Genomic DNA, 27,944 nt, shown 5'->3' on the forward strand with positions numbered 1-27,944 from the left:
TGAGCGACATCATCAATTTTATTAGAAACCTTGATTGGACAGTCAACATTTTATTATTACACCAGAAAAGGTACAAAAGTGAGCATGAAGACAGATTCTTGACTTACAGTTAGAAATAGCCTATTTTAAAACACTAATATGCATCTGAGTCAATGCAGCTAATTATTACATTACAGACTGCACATATTAAAAAACCATGTTATTCATGTAAACATTATGGGAGAAGTCTTGGGTGTGATCAAGCTGCACCCAGTACAAGACCTGTATTACAGAGCAAAGGTCTATCTGGAGATGCTCAAAGTTATACCAGCTTGCATAGTCACTAAAATGCATGGCACTACAACCTTCTGCCTGCTGCTTGTGAGTCACACACAGCAAATCATCACCTCACCTCCACAGCTGGGGTCAGGAGAGGCTCCCACTGCAGCAGCTTCTGGATGTTTGTCTCTATTCCAGTGGATGGCCAAGTCCTTTGTGAAAGCTGGAAGGCTTACACTTATTGCTATATTAAGAATAAAATGCTATCTGAGCCACAACTATGTTTCCAGTAGGACTTTAACAGGAATGCTTGAGTCAGTCTTGTTTTCTCTTCCCAGCTACCCAGTGAATGCATTCTTACAGATGCTGGCAATGCTCTGAGCAGTTTCTGATCTCTTCTTGGCTTAGATCTGCCATTTCCTAACCAGCTTACTCACTAGAAGGTAAGAATTGCTCTACTTCTTCCATTATTTGCTTTGCTTGCTCAGAGGTGCCACAGTCCCTGGGAGAAAGGGTCAGAGCCTTTACTGGCTCTGCCTGACTCAAGGGGACTGCCCAGCAAACAAAACATCCAACCTTCAGATACAGCTACAGGGGAAGAAACTCCAGGTCTTCCTCACTCACTCCTCTACTCTGTACAAATCATTGACATTTATAATATGTGCCAATGGACAATATTCCCTGCTCAGGGAATTTCCCTTCCAGCCCTTCTGACGCAGCATACAGATGATAGCAAGCTGTGTCTCCACTGGCAACTTTCTTTGTGCATGCGCAAGGCAGCCCCTGCCCTGATGCTCTGTGAACAACAAGTAGTTACATAAGAAGGAACAAAGCAGAACAAAATCTTCTGTCCTCAATCATTGAATATGCCTTTGGCCCTTCTGAAACAGCATGCTTGTTTGCCTGTGTGTGTACAGGAATCGCAGCTAAAATACCACCTCCTGCGATTTGGCTGTTAGTATCACAGCAAGGATTCCTGGTTATTGGCTCTGTACAACCATGGTGCTATTTATCACTGTAAGCTACATAGTCATGTCCTTTTCAGTTTTGCACACAAATCAAGTCTTATATAGTGTGGAGCACTCTGTTTCAAGGAGCTTCCGTACTGTTGGTGCAAAGACTGCAGTCTGGGTGGCCGGGATTATGTACACACTGAAGGAGCTGGACTGGCCTGGGATAAGACACAAAAGCAAATATTTAGTAGCCACATGAAAGTACAGCAGAGCAACCACACAGGTATTAAATGCAATGTGAAAGTCAAAGTGTATGTTACACCTGTGCTTATCAGGTGGATGACTTTTCTTAAGATAACTTTTCTTGCATAATGCTGCAGACATATCTTTGGTGTTTATAGGGGTTGGAGACAAGAATGGATGCCTATGAAGTAAAGCAGGGTGTGAACACTCCACATGTCAGCTGTGCTGTGATAGCAAAAGTAATTACAAAAAGAAGACACCTTTCACTGATCAGAGTAGCTGCCACGCTGGAAGTTCACCATCTTGCTTATCTAGTGGTAGCCCTGACTGCTATCCTACATAGCTGTAGGATTAGATGTTTTGGCACAAGTACATCCCCTTTTTTGAACTACTTGTGGAAAACACTGATGAAAACAACAAAAGCAAGAGATAATGACCAGTGTCAATTGCTACATGTCACAGAATGCCAGATGCTGAGCCAGTAAGGATCCACACAGTTCTGTCTGCCATGACTTCAGTTCAGTCCATCCTAAAGAGTTTTACTGCACATATAAATTATTTTATTATTGCTCTGTATACAAAATAATTTTAAAGTGTTTGCATTGTTCTATATAGTTGCTTATGGATGTTAGTTGAGTGCTGACAAAAGCCTTACTTCTTATTCTATCTTAAGATGTGAATTGTGAGTCACAGTAACGAGTGTGCCAACACATTCTTCATGAAGTTATGAAGATTTCTTCTTGTGCTGAGCCAAAGGGAATCTAAATTACTACATATTTCCCCTTCCTTCCTTTCTCCTTAGCTTGTTTCAGCATAGGCTAGAATAGTTCGCACCTGCTTACAAGTCTTGGTTAAAGACTACAGTACTCCAAAGAGAGTGAGTATGAAAGCATCCTAATTTTATTTATGAACCACACCAGTGTTGTTTTTTTCCACAATGTGCAGAGCACTCATTATCAGGTTCAGCAATATCTAAACAGGGATATATTGCTCTGCTTTCATGAGTAAAATCCTAGTGCTTCATAGGGTATTTGCAAGGCAAATGTCTCCCTCTGCAGACAAACTTTCCCTTACTTAAAATCAATGTCATGAACTCAGTACTTTATAGAAATGTTTACTTAGGAAATGTTCCTATCAAAGTATGAGTTATTTGCTTTGAAAAGCTGTTCTTGGCAGATAAGATATGATTATTGAACTTAATGAGTAAAACTGAACCTTAGCCACTTTTTTTAAGGTCACTAGAGGACATAATTCATCTTTGTAAAGGTCTCTGAACTGACACAGAGGGACAACAGCTCTCAAGCTTTTGTAACTCCTCAGCAGGCAGGCAGAGATTTCAGTCAAGTCAGAACTTGGGCTGTTCTGTTTCCTGGACTCACCTGACAGTGGAGAATGATAATAGTTACTAATGCCTATCATGTGTTATGTCTCTCTCCCTGATAAAGCAGCTGGATGGAAAGGAAACTTGAATTATCGTGAAGGAAATAAGGACTATGCTTAACACAGTGTATTATTTACACGAAGCTGGAAGGAAAATTGTTTACTTGGCTTTTATTAGTGTACATAAAAACCTGATAATATGAAAATCTGTTGTAGGAGGCTGCATTGCTCCTTTGCTGAAGGCAACCGAGCAAGGCCAGTAGCAGTAACATCCTGGAGTACAAGGCAAAGAGCACAAGTGGGAGGCTCAAAGAAGCACATAGCCACTTAAAGAGATGTGATGGAAATAAGAGGGCAATCTGCTCAATTTGCTGTAAACCAGGAGTCAACAGCAAGCAGAGAGTGAGATGGGATATCAGTTTTGTTAGCAAGTAGACACTAATGAGAATTACCTGTAATTGTCTTCACAGGTGATCTTAAAGTTTCGCTCTTCTAAGATGTTTCTTAACTTCTTTATGGAATTGCCTGAGCAGGAATCACTGGAGAAAAAAAAAGTCCTTTGTTACTTGTGATCTTCATGTGTATGAGAAGTTCAGCTGAACTCCACACTATGTCATTTCATTTTATTTCTCCTAAAATGTGCTGTAAAATCTATTCTGATTTGCGGAGCTTTGGTTACCATTGGGCTTTGCCAATAGAAAATATTGGATGTTCAATTGTTTAACTTATGTTAAAACCTTTGTGCAAGAAAGCCTATGGAAAATAACTCAGTTCCACCCACAAACTGAGATCTTTATGCATAATTTGTTTGAATTTGTACAAGAAGCCTCCAGCTGTAGTGACAGGATTGACAAACATCCAAGACACACAGAGCCACTGCAAAAGACTAGTCACCCTGGGGGAAAGATCACCTCTTGATACAGAGTATGGGACACAAACGAAGACAATGCTGGGGCAAATCCAGGACTGTTCCTAACATACGGCATTAGTGGAAAACAGCCAGCTTTTCTTTGTTCACAGGATTTACCAGATGATATTAATGATCCAACATGAAATACAATTAGAAGGTAAAAGCAATATATGTTCTTAGAGTTACCCCTCCTTTGCTGTTGAAACAGAAAATAAAATGGAAACACTTGTGAACTTGGCACAGGAGGAAGATGTGTCAAGAAGGCTGGCAGGGCATCAGGTTGCAGCAGCTGTTGAGAAAGAGGAATGTAATGGCTTTTCTGATACTGGGAAATCATGGTAGAAAGGACTGAATGTCACATACGGGGAAATTAATGCAGATTAGCCTGTGCCCTTTTCTTCAGCAAACCACTATGCAGAGGGGCACCAGAATGTCTGGCAAGCTAACGAGATGATGGGCACATGACTGGGAGCCTGTGATAGACACATCAGCTTGTATGGCAAAGAAACATTCCTGAGTGTCAGTGCTTATGCTAGGGGAAGGGTTGCAACACTGGAGCTGGCACTGTGACTGATATTGTTGCTGCTTGAGCAAGAGCCTCTACTGGGTCCATACTCATTCCTGAGATACACCATGGCCTCCTTACTGACTCCCTGTGTCAAAGCTGCTGCCTCTGGCATGTGGGATCCTTACGAACAGGAGAAACCACTACAATGCATTATAACCATGTGAATCCCAGAACCATCTCTGAAGATAAGGGTCAAAGACATTGAACCTCACGCTCAGTGCTTGAAACATAGAAGGCCTGCAAAGGAATCTGAACAGAATGAAAAAGATCACTCAAAGGCTCAGATGTGATTGGAGGTCACTTTCTGTTATCAGTAATTCCACCATTAGCATTTAAACTGCAGATTTATTATTAAAAGCGTCAGAATCACAAAATCATTTAGGTTGGAAGGGACAACTTGAGATCACCTAGTCCAACCAATGTCAATTAGAGCAAGCTGCCCAGGGCTCAGCTTGGTTTTTAAGTTGTCCACTAGAGACTCCACCACCTCTCTAGGCAACCTTTTTCAGTATTTTAAATTACTGTCATACTGTCTGGTCACAGGACTTTGTAAAAGCAAGGAAAGTATCATCATAGCTGTGTTTTAGCTATGAGTGACAAGCTGTAACTACTAAAATACTGTACAATTAACAAATGTGCAGATAGAAGAGTGGTGTGGTTAGGATGGCATTTTACAAGTTTATAGTTAGAAAGAGTATCATGGTGGAGACAATAAAAAATGAAATGCTCACCCATCTCCTAGGCTTGCAGTAGAAAATTCCAAAAGGAGAGATCTCCAGAAAGAGATCCTTTCCTACTGGCAGTCAGCCCTTAAGTGGGGTCTAGGAGAGGTGCAGCCAGGCTCCACCCCTTCCAGTCACACAGGTGAATTGCCTTCACCTGTGCTCCCAGGGCTGACACAGTCCTTGCCTTAGGTGATCAATCAGCGGTTCAGGCCATGACTCAACAGTTGCCATACAAATACTAATAAAAACAACTGTAAAAACGTTATTCTTTCCAATAAAGTAAGTAGCTAGTAGAGAGAATGCAGAGCAGGTTTTCAGAGCAGGTTTAAGATGGTGGTTAGTGTTAGACAGTCATTTTGTATCAGAATGGTTTACCTTTGGGGTCCACCGATGTCACGCATAAGCCAAATACGTATTTCAGAAATTTTATCTGGATTTAAGTTAAAGACCTCAACACTTCCAAAAACACTGTAAGAATGGGACATGAAACATCCTTAGTAATGTAAGAATTCTAATAATGTAAACATCCTTAGTAGACAATGTTCCCCAGTTACTACTGCTTATTAGTGCTGCTGTTATCCTCAGTGAATGAATGTTTTCTTTTTGCTGGATTTTCATAGACAATTCAATTGCCTCTGCTAAAAGATTTTCTCTCCATTCTCATTTTATTTTCATGACAGCTTCTGAAACTGTGTGCAGATAGAAGCAAACTCAAGTTTTTCCATCTACAGTACTTATTCTGCTAGTTTTATTAACAATGGGTTTTGTTTGGTGCAAGGGAAATGAACATGGCTGTTCTCCTGACCAGAACAGACTTCATCATTTTGTATGAGACTACTGCCAGGTAACATGAGCAAGCATGGTCTGAAGAGCTCCACGAGCAGTTAGAAGCATTTAATTTCTATAGTATGGTATGCAGACCTAGATAAAATGTAATAAAGCTACTTTGTGCAGTAATATCATACTAGAGATCTACCTATATACACTGAGAGGGACTTCAGTTAGAGTCACTGTATAGAAGTTAAGTGCATCAACTCTACAGCAGCCAATGGTTTAGATTCCCACATGAATTCACCAAAATCCATTCTCACCAGAACTCACTGACAAGAACCTGCTGACAAACACCCATGCCCAAAAGAAACACGGATGCTGGGTATACCTGCTGCTTCTGAAAGCTCCTGTTTCTATTGATCCATTGAGCATCACGTGAACCACACCGCATGCTGCTTCTGCAAACTGACCAAAACAAATGGACATTATAATCTGACGCTGCATGCCATGTCTCCAGAGTTCTCTGACTTCTTAGATGTCATCAGAATTGAGTATCTGCATCCTGTTTCTATATATATGTCCATGCAAATAAAAGCTTCTAAACTCTTACAGCAATACTGACATAAAAACTGCATCACCTGGCTGTCACTGTTTTCAGTTTATAAAATGGGATGCAACTTTCCAGAGCCCCAGCAGCTATAGCTGTCAGATGGGGCTGCCTACTTTCTCAGTAACTCAGTAATTGAGTAATCCTCAGGCTGCCTGGACTCAAGTAGTGAGGATACGCCACAACAGAAGTACTGCAAGTTTAAGGATGTGCTAACCATGAAATATTTGCTACCTTGTGACTCACATTCTGTGTACTTTTGTGGTTGGGATTTTTCTCTCCAGTGATTTTAGAAAAACTCATCATAAGTTTTGATTGTTAAATTACTGGATCGTGTAATTGTTGTTCTTCAAACTTCTGTCCAAATATTTCAAGGCCATTACATCACAACATGATGTAGTCAGTGTACTCCAGATATATAACACAAAGGTTGAATAAACAATTTTGAAAAGCTTAATACAGATGACTATACTTGTCAAATTCACCAAGTCCTCTTACTTATAAACAATGTATCTCAAAACCAGCTTGAGAGCTTTCAAGTTACAGTTTAAAAGTTTAATTATGTATAACTTTCCAACACAGTAAGCATGTGTTTTAGCAGATCTTAAATCTACTTGGAGTAAAAAGCTTGTAGTTCCGCAAGCCTCACTCTGTATGGTGGTTTATCCCTCCTAGACCCCACAACTGTACATCAAAGCTGTTTTGAGCTAGGAAAACTTTATGGATGCTAGGTTGCACACAAAACATTTTTTAATGGTGAGGAGATTTTTTCTTACATGCATGAGATATTAAGCACACATTAATGCTTGTTCTACACTTAGAAAGTCATCTATTAATAGTCATATCAGGACTTCTGAGATACATAAGATTAAACTGATAAAGGAGAGATTTTTTTTTTTCTGGCAGATGTGTGAAACGAGCGTTCTGTAAAGTATTGATTCCACAAAACCAGGCCAACTGCTTAACTCAGTCTAGCAATGTCTCCTTCATGTGATCAGAGCTGGGACACACATACAGGTGGGCACATCATTGAACCTCAGAAGGTAACGTTGTGGGAAGACATCCTCTTCAAAAGTATGCTGGGAAGGAGCAACAGGACTCTCAAGGCCACTTGCTGTGCTAGTTTGGGAGCTGCTCTCAGCATCAACAAGTTCTAAGTTTCTATATTTTTGTAATTTAAGACCTGTGATTTAATTAAGGCTTTTATTATAATTATTACCGTAAGCCTTATTTGTAAAGCTGTCTGCCAAGTGTTGTTCTAGACTCTGGCATGTAGTCTCTGCCCACAATAAAAATGCCCAACTCTGCTGACAGCTCTGGTCTCATTATTGTAAGGTCTGATAAAAGATTTCCATACTCATACTTTCTGGCACCTAAAGTTAAAACTCATCTGAACTTTTACCTTTCTGTTTTTTTAAGTCCAATCCGGAAACTCAGATTTTTGACAGTGTCAGGAACTTCATGCCTTTTAACATTGTCAGATGAGAGGAAATTTATTCTAGACCTTACCATCTTGGATGCCATTTTCCAGAATACAGAGCCAGAACTGCCTTCACATTCACTCCATTTTGGACAAGATTCATAGTTGATTCCTGAGAAGAAACAGAAGAAACATATTTATAGAAAAAGACTAGAATGAATATTGTTAAAATGTTACTACAGAGTTGTTCCCTATTAAAACAAGTTGGCTACATGAGGAAGTTCTAGGAGGAAAGAGAATTTGCATGTGTTCAAAGGTCTTCCTCTTTACTCACGCGTCTCAGTGAGACAGCTGGCAGCCACATATGCAAATAATTCTCAGAAAACCCAGTACAGAAAACACATATTTCTAAATATGCAGAACAGGTTGGTTTGTGACAAATGAATTTCGGACTGTATCAAATTTTGCCCAACATTTCCAGTAATTCCAGCCCAGTTTAGAACGTGTTAACATTAGGCATCAACAGTCAGGAATCATGTGGGCAGCATAACCTCAAGTCCCTCCCTACTTCCCCCTACTTCCCCCTCACTTTGCCAGCCTATAACCAGGCCTGGAATGGAATTCTTGTTTTTGCAGTTTGTCCCACTGGAGTTAAAAGAAGGTACCAGATGACGTAGATGAAGTGATCATTACTCCCAGAAGCATTTAATGTCTTCCTTGTAGCCAAAAAGATGTGTTTTTTAAATTAAATTATTTTCAGACTTCTGTAACATGGGAGCAGAAAAATGATAATGGTTTTAAAAGAAAAACGTGAAAATGGACAGTATTTATGTCTATATGTGAGAGAAAATAGTAATCTGGAATTCTAGTATGCACATTTGGTTTGCAAAAGTTAGGACTTGTTACCTGGAGCTGAGGGGTCTCCACACCATGAAAGCCCATCAAGCATATAACCCAGGAACGTGTCCTCCAAGGTAAGGAAATGGTGATTGGATCTTGAATAAAGATGAACGAGGTCATACGTCCTGCTCCAAAACAGTGACTGCGAAATAAAATACAGTGTGCAATAAATAATACTTATACTTGAGCTGGTCAGGAAATTTTCCTGGAGAAAAACAGAAAGTTTTCTTAATTGTGACAGAGTTCTAGTTTCCTATTCAAATGCTGCACGTTCCCATAAGCAGATCAGTTCTTAATCCCACAGCCCTTCCTCCCATTTCCAAATTTTTGGGGTGATTATTTTTCATGGAAATGGATGCATTCAGCCTGCAAAGCATTTTGAAAGAAATTTTTTTACTAGTTCAAATAGCATATTTATACAGTTTGTAGAGCAGTTTTTGACTACAGATGGAAGAGCAGCTTTTTAGAAGCAGCATTCCTCTGACAGAAGGACTGCATATTCCTTACCGAGATCTGCAAGCACAGGGAACAGAGACCTCTCTGCAGTGTAACCAGGATGACCTTGGCAAAAATATCAGCCATCCTGGCAAAACAATCAGCCATGTCCATCTACTGACCATTACTATGGAAAAGATCCACTGTACAGACACATTGCTCCCCAGCAATCCCCCTTGTACAGCCCACCATGCATCCCGCTGTTACCTTGTTGCAGGGTACTGGATGACTTGCCAACTCCATTAAAGGCTGATAATCTTTTGTTGTAGCATTACAGGGATTCTTGTGAATGAATGCAGCTTTTAATGATTCCCATATTTTAAGGCAATCCTTATCTCTGCCAAAAGATTGAATCATCATTAATTTATATTAATTATTAAATATCTTTAATAATTATTAATATTTATGATTGTGAAAGAATTTCCTTCTGTTAAATTCAAATATTACAGATAAATTTTTAAAGAGTTCTGACTGTGCTAAGCATCAACATAAATTATGCATTAAAAAAGCAGAGTATCTTGAGCAAATCAAGTATTAAGTGAGGAATGAGCAGTTCTAAAACATCTCTCATCTGAGCCAAAACTATGCCCAGAGTCTACCTGCTCTCCCAGGTTGCCCAAGGAGGTTGTGGATGCCCCATCCCTGGAGGCATTCAAGGCCAGGCTGGATGTGGCTCTGGGCAGCCTGGTCTGGTGGTTAATGACCCTGCACATAGCAGAGGGTTTGAAACTCGATGATCATTGTGGTCCTTTTCAACCCAGGCCACTCTATGATTCTATTAGTCTACTGAATTTTATTATTATTTTTTTAAACAAAAGCAGAGGTCTGGATATTTTGGACCTGATGTTATTTACAATTAAGACTAGCTTTTGGCTAAGCACTTTGAAGCCATAGCAGATTTGTACAAGTATACGTGAGATCTGAATCATGCACTCCAACTCCAGAGGATTTTTTTTCAGTCTCTGCATATTAGCAGTTCTGGCCCTTTTGCTCTCATTGGTGTGAGTCAGAGGAATCTCACTGCATTTATGTGAGGGGAAACAGTGGATGTCAAAACACTCCTGCCCCTTCACTGACAGCCATCCAGTGATTCAACAGCTTTCTCTTCCCTTTCTTTATGTAAATTCAAAAATTACCCCACTGTCTGCATGCAGAAAGGAGTTGCTCTGGCTAACTCTGACTCATCCACTCTTTCTCCACTATTTGTAATCTCCTCCTGGGGTGTTCCCGCTGCCTGAAGAACCAGTCTGAAGAATGGCCTTTGTCTTTGGTGAAGACAGTGATGCCTTCAGAGCACTGTAAAAATTGCAGGGATCAGTTAGTATCTGACACACACAGAGCTGCAGGCTTCGTTACCTGTGGGTACTCAGGTAACAGGCATGAGGTAGAATGTGATTAGCCTTAAAAGGAGTTATAAATGGATTAAATGAAATTGGTAGTAGTTTACTGAGGATTCCGGAACATTTTACAGCTCTGTGATATTCCCGGTGGGTGGCAACCCTGTCCACGGCAGGGGGTTGGAGCTGGATGATCTTTAAGGTCCCTTCCAACCTAAGCCATTCTTTGATTTGGTGATTCTATGATTCCTGCTGCTTAATTTGATCCAGATTGCCATTTGAGCATCAGAAAGGTAATGTGAAACACATACAATGAGCTATTCGTATTACAGAAGGCTGCGTCATGACAGTGGGACCCAGAACTACTTCTCAGCTCCCAGCCATTTCCTCACTGTGCTTGGATGTGCCTGGACATGAACACCCCTCCCTCATTCCTAAGCCTGATGGAGAAGAAACATCACAGGCAGAGAAGGTCTGATGTTGTTGAGATGTGTCCAGAAGTGCTCCAGCACCTGGCAGCCCCACAAAACATCAGGAGTGCCCCTATCAGACACATTGCAGGGGCCCATGCTTGTGTCATACCAGAAAGGATTGGGCAATCCATGGCAAGTTGTCCTGGCCTTTCTTCCCTTCTGCTTTTTCTTATGCAGTGGCAAACCTAAGTAATCATCTTATTTGATACTGGTTATTTGGTTCAAACTAATTAACGTAGATTCTTACTCATATTTGGCAGCTTGATTAGGATGTGTGTATTGTAACATAATCCTTGTCCTTCCGCAAGGCTACAGCCGTTCTCATTCCACAGTTGGCTGCCCCAAAGATTTAAGAACACCTCTTGTGTTACAGGCAGCTGCTTCTCTGCTCCCAAGGTTTATCATCACAGTGTGCAGATTACTTTGCTGTGGTAGGGTCATGTGAGAGAGCATTCACGTGTTTTACAAAGCACAGAAACTAGCATCTCTTGGGCCTCTACAGACCCAGGGAGCTGGTTGCTCCAGAGAGCAAGTCACAGTAGAACTTAACTTGGTGTATTATATTTTGTTCTCAAGGAGCTTGTCTCTGGCTGCAAACTCTGTAAGCATCACAGAGAAATCTTCATCACTTTAACTCTGGTACCTCACAGGGAAGTATCTGGGAGAGCAGTGTTCAGACACAACGTCGCTGAGAAGGTAGGGCATAGAAGGGAAGCTGGTAATAGTGTGGGACCTTTATTCGTACCTCACAGAAGAATGATGAGGCATAAAGATGGACTTTTATGAAAACTCAGCAATTCCAGCATTATTTAGAAGTCTAAACACAGATCTTCACAGTAAAAACAAACAAATCTACAAAAGCTAAAGAATATTTCACTACCCTCTCCTATCAACATGTCAATTTTTACATAAGAATAAAAATAACTCATCGGTTTGCTCTGGAAGGCTGTTTTTCTGCTAGGAAACACAGGTTTCACCTCACATCTTAAGAGCCAGAGAGAATTATTGTTTTGGCTGATACACAGCTGCAGTGAGGAAGCTTTAGGATTCGTGAATTCCAGCTCTGGGAGAAATGGAATTCTTTACAGCCTCGCTATTGATATATGCACTAGAAATAAAAGAAAGAAAACATTTGCCTGCTGTGCAGTACTTAACACATTCAGCAAAAGTAAGGGCAGAGACATGCTGAAGCTCAGGTTCTCCTGAAAATATTATGGGAAGCCTGCTGGCACTTGGTATTGCTAACAATTCTAGAAAGAGCACCTTCCGATTGAAAGACATACACCTCTCTTGCCAAAAAAATCTGTGAAATGAACAACCCTCTGAAGGCTGCTCTGAGCACAGAATAGAGCAGTTCTCCTGGAGCCAGTTGGAAAAGCAATGTTGGCTTTTTCACTGTGCTACAGAGTTTTACCCACTGCATGGCCTGAGCTGCTCGAGGCAAGCCCTCACAGCCTCCGCTTTCCCTCTCAGAGCACCCACAGGAACACAGCAATACCTGTGGGGAGCCCTAATCCACCAAACCCAAAAAAATCTGCCATGTCAAAGATCCTCCAACTGGGAAGTTCTCCATCACAGAATGGATTCATTTAATTTGTCCACAGAAGAAGGGCTGGGAGACAGATTGCCAGGAGACCATGGTGAATGAGCTTGCTTGTCACACGGCTGCAGGACTCTTATGTTCTTTTTCCCTGGTTTTGGTTGGTTTTGTGTGTTTTGGATTGCATATTAATTCTGCATCAAACAAACATCATATGTATTTATTTTTGCAATAATGAGTTTCTTCCCTCAAGGCTAACTTTGTTTACGCTGAAATATTTGAGGCTTTTTATTCTACTAAAGAATCTGAAATATTTAAGCCAAGTTCACTGGCAGATAAAATAAATGCACACACATTTTATGTGTTTGAGTGTTTTTTCAAATGCATATTTTTCATGAGCACAGTTTGGGAAATGTTGGTAAATTTGAAATAATACTTAAAGGGAACACTGGAACCTGTTGTAAAATCAGGAACTGAAGCTGCAGTTTGTTCTCCGGAATGCAGGGATTGCAGAACTGGGCCTTACAGCCTTTTGCAAACTGAGGCTCTGTATCCTGCACGGAGTACAGCAAGAAACAAGAACTGGTCCTGCATTTTTTCCTTGCGTTTGAGTGGAAGTTGCATTTTCCAATGAATTTGAGTGTTTCTATCAATTTACCTTTTTTATGAATATCATATAAATTTATGAAAAGGAATCTGGGGCCAAGAACATTTCCATTAGCAGCTATCCTAGAAGCCAAACTTTAATGTGCATATTATAAAAATGGACAGCTTCTGCATCATTGTTTCTTGCATATCAGTACATTGATCTGGCTAACCTTGAAAGAGCATCCTCGCATTTAAAGGAATACAATGGCATTGAGTTACCTGGGAAATCACTATTAATTTTGTGTAGTGTTATTTTATTCTTTATAAAAAAAAAAAAAAAAAAACTGGACATGACAGAGCACATTCATTCCCAATTGAAATTGATGTAATTGGTATAATATCAGGGATGAGTTTCATCCTTGGTGACTTCAGCTGCATCAAGAAGGACCTCTTGTTTAAGTTCATCACTGGGCTGACAGTGGAAGCTAAAAACACCTTACAAAGAGCAGTATTTCCTTAAGCTGTGTCACCTTTAGGTTTTTACCCAGAAATTTGAGAGATGTGTAAAGTATGGAACCCATTTTAAATTCACAAGTGAAAATGATTCTCAGGCTTTGGTCTGGAGAGCTCAGTCGGTCCTGCCCACATTTTTCAAACCCCTCTGTAGGCATGAGAAGCCCCCTGGTGAAACATAGCCTCCTGTGCTGGCTTTCCAGGATCCCAAGTTTCCTTTCTAAAAAAAACCAATATCTTCAGGCCATAAAGAGAGATTTTAATTGTGGTCTCTTGCGGTCTTTGAAGGTAAGGTCCTTTATAAAACTGGACTTTGCAGGGATTAAACAGGGCAGGTAGATTGTGAGGTTGGCGTGGGAGGCTCTGGCCTCAGCTGGCAGGTCATGCTGGCTTTCATTATGGTTGGTGCTGCCTTGTGCAGGCACTCACCGCAGCCCCTTTCTCATTTGCTACCATCAGCCTAAATAATAATGCAAGTACACACCTGTGCACTTAGAAACTAAAAAGCGAGTGAGAAGTTCTGTGGTTATAACAAAGCTCCTGAACCACATGAGAAGCATTCATACTGTGCTTTACGTCTAAGGCACCTGAGAATGAAATGCCTGGAGACTGCACGCCGACAGAAGTAAATGATGCAGCAATAGTTCTGCACCTAACAGACCCACCTTTGGTCAGTTTATCACAGAATCACAGAATTGTAGGGGTTGTAATGGACCTCCAGAGATCACTGAGTCCAACCCCCCGTTACAGAAGGTTCCCTACAGTGTGCCTCTTGCAAAGGCAAAGAGAGAGAGAGAGAGTGGTGCTGTTTATATGTTCATCTTCAATTTATTTTTCATGTGAACTTATGAGTAACTCTGTCTACATGCTCAAATATTACACGAACTATGCTGTGTTGAGGGGAACCCCTCTGTAAACAAGAATCTTTCTGCTCCATACTTTCTGCCCTAAATCCTTTTGCTCTCGCTCTTGCTGCCCCTTCCCTTCTCCCAGCCCTGCCGTGCCACTTATTTGGTGTTGCAGCAAAGCGCAGCCCTGGCAGCTACAGTTGGACTCGTGCAACTGAGGACGAGGAGCTAAGGCCAGGCGAATGCTGCCATCATGTGGCAGCGCTCTTTGCAGGCTCTGAGATACCGCCAAAGGTGAGAAAAAAAATGAGAAATCAGCCAAAGCTGATTTAAGCAATGCTTTTAGCACTAGGATGATAGCAAGGGGAAAAGTTACCAGGGGAGAGAATGAAAGAAAAAAGTCACAGAGGTGCTGTCAGTCTCAAACTCTTCAATGAGGACTAGCATTTCACTACCATTTAGCTTAATTATAATGGTCTGTTACCTCAAAGTATTGATAAATGGTTCTTTTTTTTTTCTTTCTTTTTTTTTCTTTTTCACATCTTGATTTTGCAAGCATTGCTCTCTGTAAATAAAACAGTTCAAAAGCCAGAAAAGAAAGAATTGCAGAACTGCCACTGCCTGGGGATAGAGAGACATTCAAAACCCCGCCTCAGAAAGATGACTTCTGGAAAGGCTGCAGGCAGAGCAACTGAAGTCCACACAGCAGAGGTGCAAAGTTTGGAAGTCAGGGAAAAAACATCTTTTCCCAGACAAGGTGAGCTTTGTTCTGGTGTACCCCAGGGCTGTGTTCACCTACAAGGAAGGATGGGGAACAAGTGATGGCTCCTCACCACCACCACTCAGGGCTCTGAGGTGTTAAACAGTTCTCCAGTTTTCACCAAACCTGAGCAATGACAGCTGAAGGCGACCATCGGCAAGACCCCCTGAGAGGGGCTCTTTCCACTGACTTCTCTGCACATGCAGAGAACAGGATGAGGGGCAGAGAGAAGTGAGAGGGAACAGGACTGCCCCTTTATCACCAGCAAGCCTTAGAGTGCCTCATCCAAATGTACAGTGATTTCAATCTTAGTGTGTTGCTTGAACTTAGATGGCCACCAGTTATTGTTCTGTATAGCCAGTGAACAGAGAGAAAGGAAAGAACAGGTGGAAGAATACATATCAAATAGAATTAAATATATATAGGAAGAATATATATCAAATAGATAGTCTAGCCCAGCCCAGCTCAGAGCAGGTTGCTCAGGACCATGTCCTGTTCTCAGCATATCCAAGGACAGAACTTCCACAACCTCTCTGGGCAACATATTTCATTCTTGAATTGCTCTCAAATTTAAAGTAGTTTTTCTTATGCTTAAATGGATTTTCCTGTACTTTGTTTAGTGAGCATTACTTCTTGTCCTGCACTTAGATACCAGTCAGAAGAGCGTGGCCCCCTCTTCTTTTCTCTGCCAAGCCAATACTTATAAAATCCCTGCTAAACAGCCCCAGCTCTCCCAGCCTCTTATCTGTTCAGATATTTCAATCCTTTAATGATCCCTGTGGCCACTCACTGGACAGGATGCCTTTGTACTAGAAGCCCAGCACTGGACGCAGCCCTCCAAGTGTGGCCTCAGCAGTGCCCAGCAGAGGGGCAGAAGAGGTCACTGTAACAATTCCTTTTTTTAAAAAAAAATAAAAAAATAGTGTTATGGTTTTTTATTGTTGTTGTTGTTGTTCTTTAAATAAACAAGGAAAGTGAATCCTTTGCAGTATGATGCAAACTAAATTCAGAAGCTTTGGAAGCCTGCGGTGCATTCCAAAAGAGGTGTTATTGCATTACTAGTAGGTAGTAACACAGCACTCTCCAGATGACTGATTCATTAAAAGTCTCTCAAAGCAAGGCATATTTTCTTCACGTAAAAATCAAACCTCAGTTAAGCTGAAATATAATGTCATGGCTACACAAGATAAAGCTGTGGTTTTTTTTACATGACACTGAATCAAATCATAGCTGCAGTGAAGCGCCATGCTCCATGTGAAAGTATTAGCAACCAGTGAGCATGGGAATCAAATTAAAAACACCCAGCAGAGCATGAAGGCATAATGCAAAAACAAGCATACAAAAACCCCAACAGATTGCTCTCTGGAGGGAAAGATGCCACAAGTATAATAATATCTCACACCAAATCATGGCACCACGTGTTCTTTTTAACAAAATAACCACCGTCTCCATAGGACGTAAAGGAATGGAAAGGCAAAAAATGCACCGTGTTCATGAAGACAAAAGAGAAAGCTCTCCTGAGTATGCACCAGCTTTTGCTAAATTCAATCAAACTAGAAAATGTCAAAATTTCATGGAATCATAGAATTATTAAGGTTGAAAAAGACCTCTAGGATCATCTAGTCCAACTATCCACCTAACAATGGCCCACTAAGCCATGTCCCTGAAGGGGCATTCTATCACTAGCTTTGGGTGCATTATTTGGTCCAACTGTTTTTAAGGGGGACATCTACAGTATATGTCCATGCAGAACTGCATGAGAAAAACTTTGCACCTCCACCATTTTGCACTGCTGTGCTGACACACAGCGATGGCTGGGCCTGCACAGCCACATGTGCTACCAAGGTGGCTCCTTGCCTACATCCCCGTTGCTCTCTTACTGCAGAAGTTAGATAAAAAATATCTGTCTTGTCTCTAGCCATGTTGATGCAGTAGGTCCTTGGAGACTTGACTTGGCTTGAGTGAATCAGAAAGGAACTGCACATCTGCGGGGGAGTAGTGACTATCTGCGAATAACAAGTCTGTTGAGCTGCAAATGTCAGATGAGTTCATTTCTAGGCTGAAAAAGAAACATAACTTTTGTTTCTGAGACTGTGACTTTTCTTCCATCTCCTTCACAAGATCACTAAGTGTTAACTGTACCCAAACCCACATCAAAGCCATTAACTTCACAGCAACAGGTTTTATGCTGTGTCTGTTACTATCTGTTCTCCCCAAAAAGGAAAAACGCACAGAACTCTTGAAAAATATCCTCTAAGCAGTGGATTACACAACATGCACCTGAGGTCAGCCCTGGCTCTGCATGGCCATAAGAGTTCGGATGTGTGAAGCATATATGTGGAAACTGCCACAAGGTAGGATCCTGTCCCGGGTGCTAGAAAACTGTTCTGATTCCACCGAGTTACATTCCTGACAACTTAAGTTTGTACCGCATGAAAACTGGAGCTTGAGGACAGCAAGTGTTCGGTTAGCCAGAAGAGGGAGCCTGTGTAACTGGGAAAGGGGACAAGGAGCAGTTTGAGGTCAAATTCCTTCCTGTGGTCAAAACCGCCTCTGGCTGTTACTCAGACAAAGCTACAGAGCATACCAATGGCCGAGGTGGATGAGTACGGGAATTCAGCAAGATCAGAGAAAGTAAAATGTGCATCTTTTGTTAACGCCAAAGAAAGTAAGACTACTGAGACGTGGTAAACTGTTGCTTTAGCTCTGTCTTTTGGCATCAGCCAGTATTTTTGGGAAGCCAAGAAGAAATCTACCTGTTAGTATGCACACCTAAGTGTGCAAGTAATGACCATGCAAGTCACGTGCAGGGCAGGACCCCCGAAGCCTGCTCCTGTGCAGTCAGTAATGCTTCCTAGCATTGAGCCAAACACATGACAAGAACTATTAAATATTGCCCGCCTGCTTCTCACAGCAGCAGTTCCAAGACTTCACTGCACACAGGCAGTAAAACAACATGCACTACTTGGGAATTGCTTTTAGTGGGAACTGCAATACAGCACCTGAACTTTTCGTTGGTTTTGAAGATGCAAACTGATGTGATAAAATCTGCATATGAGGTGCTTATGAAACTCTGCAACAGACAGCAGCAGTCCTTCCAGGACCCTCATTGATGATGCTGGGTTTGGGGCCATGTTTTGAACAGAAAAGACAAGAGATTTCAGTGGTATAAAAAAAAGTAAAACCATGAGAAAACACATGAGTTTACCAGAAGCAGAGCTTTTAAAAAATTGCACGGTAGTGACGGATTAAAAAAGGCTCCGGCAGACTATGGACAAATTGATGAGGAAAACGTAAGATTTCTAAGCAAAGCAGTGAAGTTCCCACAATAGTAGCGGCAACAAAAGACCTCGCTGAGTGCAGGACGCAGCCTGATCAGCTCTCAGGAATGCCTGAGTTTCAGTTCCACGCTCCTACTCCCTTTCTTTGATGAAGTACACCAAAGATCCCACACAATGGAAGATCCAAGGCCTACGTTAATGATGAAAGAGAGCGGGATGAAAGATGGAGGGCTCTCTGATGTGTCCTAAAGGCACTGGCTTTATTATCAGAAAGCACCAGTGATAAGAGCAGTTAGTTACATTACAACCTACATCTATCTCAGTAGGACCAGAAATGGGGAATCTAAGGTCAGATTCCCAAAGAAGGCTCCTGGGTTTTACTTCTCTGTCCAGTAAACTCCTGAGCATTGCAGGTGCTTGTTAATATTTTTCCTTTTTTGGTGCTCTCTTAGGTAGATTTCACAGTTTCTTTATTAAAAGTAAAATAATATTTTAAAAAATCCTACAACAGACAAGTTGTTCGACCTATTAAGCATTGCTGAATTAAGCAATAGCATAAAAGAATGTGCCTTGGAAAAACACTCCTGTTATAAAACTTTTGATCACAAGTTTGGGATTTTAAAATTGTACTTTGGGGAAAAAAAATGAACAAATGATTCCTAGTAATCATGTTGTGAACAAAAACACATTAACAAGGATTTCTGAGTTAAAGCTGAGTCTGTATTTCTTTAATAAGTTAATGTGCACTTTCAGAAACCTGTAGGTGATGTTGCAAAAGCTTCAGGAGCTTTTTAAACAGAGAAGCTCTCTCATCTACACTGCAAGCACTCAGGTGTTTAATGGATAGCACACATTAAATCTGTGCAGGCTGGCCATAATTTTCCACCTGCTCATTTCCCTTAAAATGCTGCAAATCAGCTTATTTGAGCAGTCCAAGAGAAGACAAAATCCAAACAAAATATATACAGCTTTGATTTCATTGGCACAGTGTTATGAAAATCATAGAATCACTGAATCATAGAATGGGCTGGGTTGAAAAGGACCACAACAATCATCGAGTTTCAACCCCCCTCCTATGTGCAGGGTCATTAACTACCAGACCAGGTTGCTCAGAGCCACATCCAGCCTGGCTTTGAGTGCCTCCAGGAATGGAGCATCCACAGCCTCCTTGGGCAGCCTGTTCCAGTGTGTCACCACCCTCTGTGTGAAAAACTTCCTACTAATATCTAGCCTAAACCTCCCCTGTCTCAGTTTAAGACCATTCCCCCTTGTCCTATCACTATCCACCCTTGTAAACAACCGTTCCCTTTCCTGTTTACATGCTCCCTTCGAGTACTGGAAGGCCACAATGATGTCTCCCCGGAGCCTTCTCTTCGCCAAGCTAAACAAACTCAGTCCCCTCAACCATTCTTCATAGGAGAGGTGCTCCAGGCCTCTGATCATCTTAGGGCCTTCCTCTGGACCTGCTCCAAGAGCTCCATGTCCTTACTGTACTGTGAGCCCAGGCCTGGATACAGTACTTCAGATGGGGCCTCACAAGAGCCCTGTAGAGGGGGCAATCACCTCCCTCTCTCTGCTGGCCACCCCTTTTTTAATGCAGTCCAGAATACAGTTGGCCTTCCAGGCTGCAAACACACAGTGAGGTTGAGAGGTTACAATTGTTGCAGGCGAAGAGAAGGATTGTTATGTCAGAAGGCTCACAGTGGTGGAAATGCCTACTGGAGCTAACTGAGTACACACAACAGGGTGGCTGGTGCCACAGGGATGTGGTTTAGTGGGTTCAGTGGTGATGGGTTGATGGTTGGAGTGCATCCTCTACCAACCATCCCAAAATGCTCAGTGTCCCTATTATCTGCAGGGAACATGTGGCTCTCCTTATTTTGTACTCTGACTTTCCTCGTGGAGCTAGAAAGCAGAAAATTAGCTCTCAGCCCTAATTTCTGATGGGGATCCAGGGAACCTTTCTTGTGAGCTGCACAGTCTGACAGCACCCAGTGCTCCAATGGGCTGAGCAGGGCCCTGGCTGTGGGCTGTGCCCAGGGCTTCCATGCCAGCACTGCTCACCATCCCATCCCGAAGGACAAAGTCTTTCCCACAAGCTGAAAGCAGCTGCTTCAAATAACTCCCCTGCGTTTCCCAACATCCCTGTCCATTCTATAAATCCATACCAAACGACCTCCTTTTCCTGTTTAGTTTCGGTTATGAGAGTCAAACACTTCAGGATTTTTGGCAAGAAGGATTTAGTGAATTACTGTCACCTCTCCTTACACCAAGCTGCGAGGATCCAGTTCTGGCTTAGCTGCCTGCCCAGAAGTTGCAATAAGTACTTACAGGTGGCTATTGACCAAAAGTTACACATACCTTCCGCGCACAGATTCCTTAAAAACCCCACTTGGGCACAGACAATCGGAACCACAGAACCACAGAATCAGAAGGGACCCACAGGGATTACTGAGTCCAACTTCAGACATTACAGGACCACCCAAAAACTCAAACCTGTGTCTGAGAGGACTGCCCAAACGCTCCTTGAACTCCAGGAGCCCTAGGAGCGCGTTCCACGGTGCAGAACCTCTCCCAGTGCCCAACCTGGCATCCCCGTGACGCAGAGGGTTTTCAGGACCGCGCTGCCTCACAGCCCCCAGCCAGGGGCATGCAGCACAGGTAAGGCTGAGCTGCCCTCAACTCAGGCACAACGCGAGGCCAATACTCACCCCAGCTTCACGCGCCCCTCGACGAGGTAACTGTAGCATCTCCCCAGGACGATCTCCCGCAGGTTCCTGGTCGTCCCCCCGCCCTGCCACTTCAGCGGCTCCGGGCTCGCCTCCTCTTTGCGTCCGGTGAGGACGGAGGCCAGCGCGGCGGCCAGGACGAGGGCGATCAGCAGGATGGCGATGCCGGTCAGCAGCACGCAGCGCTGCCGCCTCCGCGCCGAGCCGCGCTGTGAGGGCATGGCGAGAGGGGCGGCGGGGGGACGGCGGGCACCGAGCTGCGGCCCGGCGCCTCCCCTTCTGGCGGCCGGGCTCCAGAGCGCCCAGACGGCCCACCGCCCCCGGGTGGCCCCGCCGCGTTTCTTAGAGAGAAGCCGCTGTTCTGGCTGCTGCGACTTCTGCTTGTGGTTTTGTCTCTCCGGGTCGTAGTTCTGAACTTTTACCTCTCGGGAGTGAATGTCCGAAAGTCAGTCAAAAACGAAACTCCTCGAAATTTTGTTTAAAGATTCCGTTGCAACCACCCGTGAGTAAGTGAAACCTGAGTTAGGACGACCACAATCTGGTTTCTCGACGTTAATTTGCTCCTAAAAGGCAGGCATTGAATCGCATTTTACCAGTTAATCGTTAACTTTACAGCAGTCATAAAAATATAACTTGGGTCATCAACAACGGCAGGCTTGGTTTATCATCGCTTGAGAAATTAAGAAAGAAGGAAATATTCTTGCCCCTGAAGATGGCTTTGGTCTGGTTGTCACGGGAATTTCCCAGGAAAAAAACTGTGCACACTGAGGGTTCTTGGTTTATCATCGCTTGAGAAATTAAGAAAGAAGGAAATATTCTTGCCCCTGCAGATGGCCTTGGTCTGGTTGTCACGGGAATTTCCCAGGAAAACAACTGTGCACATTGAGGGTTCTGAGGTAGTGTGAAATAAGGTACGGCTCTGCAGGAGGGAAGTTCCTCCTGTACACTGCTGCCTTAAGTCAGAAACCAATGTAAAAAAAAAAAAAAATAGACTGAAATAAACTAAAAATAGACAAAGAAACTAAAAATAGACAAAACTTCTGTATGTCCCCATAATGTTAACTATAAATTGTTACTAATCACAAAGCATCTGTCTTTAATGGGCTCTGTGTGAGAAAGGGCATTTGTGACACAGCTCTGGTAGGTTTTAAAGACCTGAGAAATGCTCTGACAAAGCCTTCAGTGGTAAGCAATATGTAAGCATATAAACTTATCTTTGTTTTGAGATCTTATTTTCAGAGATACCGACCTTGGGAGAGTTCTTCTCGGAACTGAAGTTTCAGTTCTGAAGCAGTGTCTCTTCCTAACCTCAGTGGGTAGATCAGGTGAGGCAGCTAAGAAAAAGGCTGCCACGCACCTTCCTGCAGCTGAAAAACAGCTGTCTGGCTTGCCATCGCAGAAAGAAGTTAAATAGCTAATTGCTAATGTTTCTTTCAGAGAATCACAGAACCAAAGGGGTTGGAAGGGACCTTTGCAGATCAATTCCTTTGTTGAAACAGGTTCCGTACAGTAGGTTGCAAAAAATGTTAGTAACTTGATAAAAATGCATGAAAGCTTTCCTATTCATAAATAAGATAATTGAATTAGACTCTCTACAGAAAATAGCTAAGGGTGCCTGGATGTGGTCTATGGATGGACCCTCAGTGGAAGTTCTAAGATGAGGGCAGGGGTTTCTTCCCATATACCAATGAGCTCACAAAGGAAGTTTTTTCTCCAAATCTTTTCAATAAGCTTATGGTTTTTGCTTTGGCAGCCCCAGGTTACTGCTCTTTACTTGTTCCTTGTTTACATTATTGATAATGCAAGTATTTGCATCTGAACTTCATGATTGTTCAATAAATTATACACACGAGGTTATCCACTGATAATAATTTTCTGATTTAGGTATTGAACAGACAGACCACAGGTGAAGCGTTGCTGGACCTGCTGCTTGCCATTGTGGAGGAGGTCATTAAAGGCACTAAGGTTGGAGACTGCCTGGGCTGCACTGACCATGCCCTAGCTGAGTTCGTGATCTCAAGGACTGTGAGCCTGGCAAAGAGTGGGGTCAGACCCTGAACTTCAGGAGAATGAACTTTAGGCTGTGCAAGGAATTGTTGGCCAAGATCTCCTGGGATGCTGTCTTTAAAGTCAAAATGTTGAGGAAAGCTGGCTACTCTTCAAGGATGCCTTTCTGAGAGCACAAGTGCTCTCTGTCCCTCTGAAAAAGAAAGTGGGCAGAGGGGGCAGGAAACCAGAATGCCTCAGCAAGGACCTGCTGGGCAGGCAAACTGAGAGACAAAGAAGGCTATATACAAGCTCTGGAAACAAGGGCGTGTCACCTGGGAAGAATAAAAGGATGCAGTCTGGACTTGGCAGACATGGGATAAGGAGAGCCAAGGCACAGGCAGAACTGAACTTGGCGAGGAATGTGAAAAACAGTATGAAGACATTCTACAGGTACATTGGCCAGAAGAGAGAGGCCAAAGCAAGTGTACCTCCTTTGGTAAATGTAAAAGGAGAACTGGCTGAGTGGTGTGGTTGACACAGTGGAAGGAAGGGATGCCACTCAGAGGGACCTCAACAGACTGGAAAGGTGGGCTCAGGTGAATGAAGTTCAACACAGGAAAATTCAAGGTTTTGCACTTGGGCCGGAGGAATCCCAGGCATCCATACAGACTGGAAGGAACGGTCCTTGAGAGCAGCCCTGCGGAGAAGGACCTGGGGGTACTGGTGGATGAAAAACTTAATATGAGCCAGCAATGTGCCCTTGCGGCTTGGAAAGCAAATGGTATCCTGGGCTCCATCAGAAGAGAGGTGGCCAGCAGGAACAGGGAAGTGATTGTCCCCCTCTACTCTGCTCTTGTGAGGCCCCATCTGGAGTACGGTGTCCAGGTCTGGAGCCCCCAGTACAAGAAAGACAGAGAGCTGTTGGAGAGGGTCCAGAGGAGAGCCACAAAGATGGTCAGGGGACTGAAGCACCTCCCCTGTGAAGACAGGCTGAGGGAGCTGGGCTTGTTCAGCCTGGAGAAAAGAAGGCTGTGGGGTGACCTCATTGCAGCCTTTCAGTATCTAAAGGGAGTCTACAAACAGGAAGGGAGTCAACTCTTTGAGAGCATAGATAACAGCAAGACAAGGGGAAATGGCTTTAAGTTGAGGGAAGGAAGATTTAGATTGGATGTTGGGGGGAAGTTCTTTACTGTGAGAGTGGGGAGGTGCTGGAACAGGCTGCCCAGAGAGGTTGTAGATGCCCCATCCTTGGAGGTGTTCAAGGCCAGATTGGATGGGGCCTAGGCAGCCTGATTTAGTATAAAATGGGAAGGTTAGTGGCCCTGCCTGTGGCAGGGGGGTTGGAGTTTCGTGATCCTTGAGGTCTGTTCCAACCCAGGCCATTCTGTGATTCAACAAGTTTTGTTTTCCCCAGAATGTTTCTTGCGTGAGTTTTCAACTTGCTGCAGTTCATTTTTATTAGCTAAGGAAATGTCACATTGGAAAAACAGAAGTTGTTATCCTAAACAATTTACACAATGAAACTGCATTCTCTGCTTGTTCTAGGTATTGAAGATGCCTATCTTCGGGAAGTCTGAAATCAGTTTCTTTTTGAGTGGCACAATTGGAATAGTTAAAGTTTAAAACTTTTTAAGAGAGTTGTTTATCAATAACCTGTTATGAGAAAACTTTTCCTTCTTTTCTGATTTGGTTTCAGTTTGTTAAAAATAAATAAATGAGGTGAGTGCAGGCTGAGTTGCTCTGAAAGCTGACTTTGCTGTTGGTTTGTAACTCCTCAAGCTGCGTAAGGAATGGAGCAGATAAGTAAATGCCAAGCCTCCTTTCAGCAAGCCTCTGCTGCCTGATCAGCCTGAGTAATAGCACCAAGCAGAGATGAGGGTGTGACAGGAAGGCCAGAGCTTCAGAAAATGGTTCTTTCTTTCTCAATGTGAATGTGAGAATGAACTCACTCCTTGCAAATGTTCTGGCACAAGAGGGTTTCCAGGGTAGGCATAAGTAATGCAATAACTGTCACTGCAGTGAAGTGCTTGTGGATCTGCGTGCTTCTCAGACTGGTGTGCTAGTGGCTACATGTGCCTTCTATGGGGAAATTGACATTTTTTAAGTAGTGTCGTGTCTGATAAAACTTCAGGATTTAGACCCCTTGGAGCTATGTGAATTTCCAAGACAAGGCTAAATTAATACTGTTCTAGGCTAGGTGTGTCTGCTCTTCTGCCAGTTTACACTGAATCACTGGGAGGATCAGAAAGTGGGCATAAAAGATCAGAAGACAGACATGCTTTAAGCACAAAAGTGCCAGCCTCTGCTTTGATACCATGTAGCAGCAGGAGGCTTCTGTAAGAATGCAACTATATGATGCATAATTCACTAACCTGCATTAGTGATATGCTAAGCATATCATAAGAAAAAAGCAGCTGGTTTCTTCTGCTCCCTCATGGATCACATTTTTGACCCAGCAAGGCACAAACCACCCCCAGCCATCCCCAGCAACCCATTCAAGAGTTTCACTTATTATTTAGCATCTTCAAGCACAGATAGTCCTGGCACCAAAATATGGCTGAGGACACGAATCCTTCATGAAAGAAATATCTGGCAGCAGGTAGGACCAAATAACACTAACCTGCAAATATGAATAAGAAAAAAATATGTTGTGCATCTTTTCACTGCCCTGGGTTAAAACTCACCTCTAGAAAATGTTTTTTTCTTTAGTTTCTTCAGTGAGTAAAACATTTGATAGAATTTGACTGTATCCTGGCTGCTCCTCATGATATTCTGTTTCTCACATGAGTGTGCTCTGTTAGAAATAACATCACTGACTTCAATGGGATTAAACTTAGTTATATTAGCACTGAAGTTCTCTAGATGGTAGGGAATAGGCTGTTTCAAAGGCTACAAAGTCAGGTTAGGAATCATGAAGAATCATTTTAACATAATGCTCTGGATTATGAGGATAGCACAGTATGCACAGTCTCACTAATGACTGTGGACACCTGTAATTGCTAGCTGTCAGTGCTCAGCAGAACTTCAGAATAAGGGAATTTGAACTTGAAAAGAGCAAGGGCTTTTAAAATAATTAAAGAAATTATTCCTTCCCTTTTGTTGAAATAGCAATGACTGTTCTTTTCATAGCTTCCTGATTTCACAGGGTAACTGCTGTCATAACATTTAGAGAAGGCTGAGATGAACAGTGAAAATGAGAAATGGGCTGAGGTAAGTAGAACAGCGAGTGCAAAGTGACAGCTGTGAAGAGCGGCACGCCACCCAGCCCTGCATCTACTACTGTGAACAAAGCTTCTGCAACAAGGTGTCTCAGCACCCAGACATCTCTGCCATGCCTTCTGAAAGAGCCATGCCTCTACCAGCAGCGTGGCCTGACTTACCTTCTCACTTACTGGGTGAGACAGTTTGAACACTGCACTCTCTTATCCCAAATCTCTTTTTCTCAACTGGTTGCCATTATCCAGCTACCTTGTTCAGCTCGTTGCTATCATCTTGCTTGGGTTGTTGTTACTTGATACAAATTTCTACTCTGACTGCATTTGCTTCCAATGGAAATTCTTTACAATTACTTCTGAAGAGAAAATACATTTCTACATGTTGGAATCCAAGTATCAGACTGTAGTGAGAGTTTATCTCCTCTGAACAGGACAGCGTAGCTCATCGTTCACCCTATCTACACAGTAGGAAAAAAACAAATATAACCAAAGTGAAATGAATGTGCATGAATTAAGTAACAAGAACAGAACTTCTGCAACTCACTCCATTAGACTTTAGATAATATTGGTCAATAAATTCACAAGTCTTTGGAAGGGAAGGAACTGACAGGTGGAGGAATGGAAAAGCAAATCAAGCAATTGCATGCCTCCTTTCATTTGTAAGCCAGGCTGAAGATAAAATATCTTCCCACTTACAAGTTTGCAAAACTGTTCTACAGTAGCATCCTTACAAGTAATGCAAAGTGCTGTCTGGTGATACAGAATAGGTGCTGACATTGCTGACTGCAGTTCAGTTCATTACAGCTCCTCCTGAGGGCTCTTCCTGAGGTGCAGCAAACCCAATTGATTAACTAGCTAACTAGGTTTCAAACCTTGGTCAGCTAATCTGATACTGCAATGGTTCAACATCTTGGTGGGCTTTAAAATAATAATAATAATAATAAATATATATATATATATGTAATTATTGTTATTTTTTAATATCGTTAGCATTTTGTCAATTCTGTGAAAACAAATTCCATGCACTTCTCTTTCTGCTTTGTTGCACTTTCAAGCTATTCAAAAGTTCACAAGTCTTTTCTGGTTTTCCTGTGTAGTTTGCATACAGAATGCACAGCTCTGTGAACACGTGTTAAATTATGTAGCAAGGGTGGAGGAGTTTGATGCATTTGTCCTCTAACTCTGTTCTGTTGCATTAACTGTCTGTCTTTGAATGGCGATTATTTGCACCTGTGCTATGTCTAAGTAGATCGCCTAAACAGTTGCTAACATAGATGCAAAACTGACTGCTGTATTTATTTAAAAATACATGAATTTATTTTAATTTTCAACTTATAATTATAGACACTTGCAGCTTTTTAAATCTGTAAGGTTTCCAGCCTAAACTCATCTTCTGAAAAACCATGGAAAAATTCATTGTGCAGGAGGCCTCCAAAGTAAA

At 42.5% G+C, this 27,944-nt stretch overlaps 1 protein-coding gene and 1 long non-coding RNA gene across 4 annotated transcripts; one reads left to right on the forward strand and one right to left on the reverse strand.

The window, feature by feature from the left end:
* Nucleotides 1-22,674, reverse strand: LOC100548136 (ADP-ribosyl cyclase/cyclic ADP-ribose hydrolase 1). Of its 3 annotated transcripts, XM_085223444.1 has the most exons (9): nucleotides 22,549-22,674; nucleotides 21,282-21,862; nucleotides 9,438-9,567; nucleotides 8,742-8,877; nucleotides 7,925-8,007; nucleotides 6,197-6,273; nucleotides 5,413-5,505; nucleotides 3,287-3,373; nucleotides 1-1,429 (listed from the first exon to the last, which is right to left on the reverse strand). In XM_085223444.1, the coding sequence occupies exons 2-9, from the start codon at nucleotides 21,518-21,520 to the stop codon at nucleotides 1,348-1,350; spliced, it is 927 nt and encodes a 308-aa protein (XP_085079570.1). In that variant the 5' UTR covers nucleotides 21,521-21,862; nucleotides 22,549-22,674; the 3' UTR covers nucleotides 1-1,347. The 3 variants fall into 3 exon arrangements, 2 of the variants coding, with proteins under 2 accessions (XP_085079570.1, XP_003205980.2); XM_003205932.3 differs by lacking the exon at nucleotides 22,549-22,674 and having other exon boundaries at nucleotides 21,282-22,203; XR_014883209.1 differs by lacking the exons at nucleotides 1-1,429; nucleotides 22,549-22,674 and adding an exon at nucleotides 3,931-4,033 and having other exon boundaries at nucleotides 21,282-22,214.
* LOC146544520 (uncharacterized) lies at nucleotides 20,654-26,896 on the forward strand. Its single transcript, XR_014883210.1, has 2 exons — nucleotides 20,654-21,231; nucleotides 23,184-26,896. It is a non-coding gene; the product is annotated as an uncharacterized LOC146544520 (long non-coding RNA).
* The last annotated feature ends 1,048 nt before the right edge of the window (nucleotides 26,897-27,944 follow it).

The sequence above is a fragment of the Meleagris gallopavo genome, chromosome 4, assembly GCF_905368555.1.
Source record: "Meleagris gallopavo chromosome 4, MGAL_WU_HG_1.1, whole genome shotgun sequence".
Lineage (NCBI taxonomy): Eukaryota > Metazoa > Chordata > Aves > Galliformes > Phasianidae > Meleagris > Meleagris gallopavo.

What these genes read in the sequence shown, in the direction of transcription:
- LOC100548136 (XM_085223444.1), bottom strand. Translation starts at nt 21,520, where the DNA reads ATGCCCTCACAGCGCGGCTCGGCGCGGAGGCGGCAGCGCTGCGTGCTG. An exon ending in GGAAAATGGCATCCAAGATG is followed by an intron (nt 6,274 to 7,924) that starts GTAAGGTCTAGA and finishes TGTTTTGGTCAG; the next exon opens with TTTGCAGAAGCAGCATGCGG. An exon ending in ACCTGTGAAGACAATTACAG is followed by an intron (nt 1,430 to 3,286) that starts GTAATTCTCATT and finishes GTCTTATCCCAG; the next exon opens with GCCAGTCCAGCTCCTTCAGT.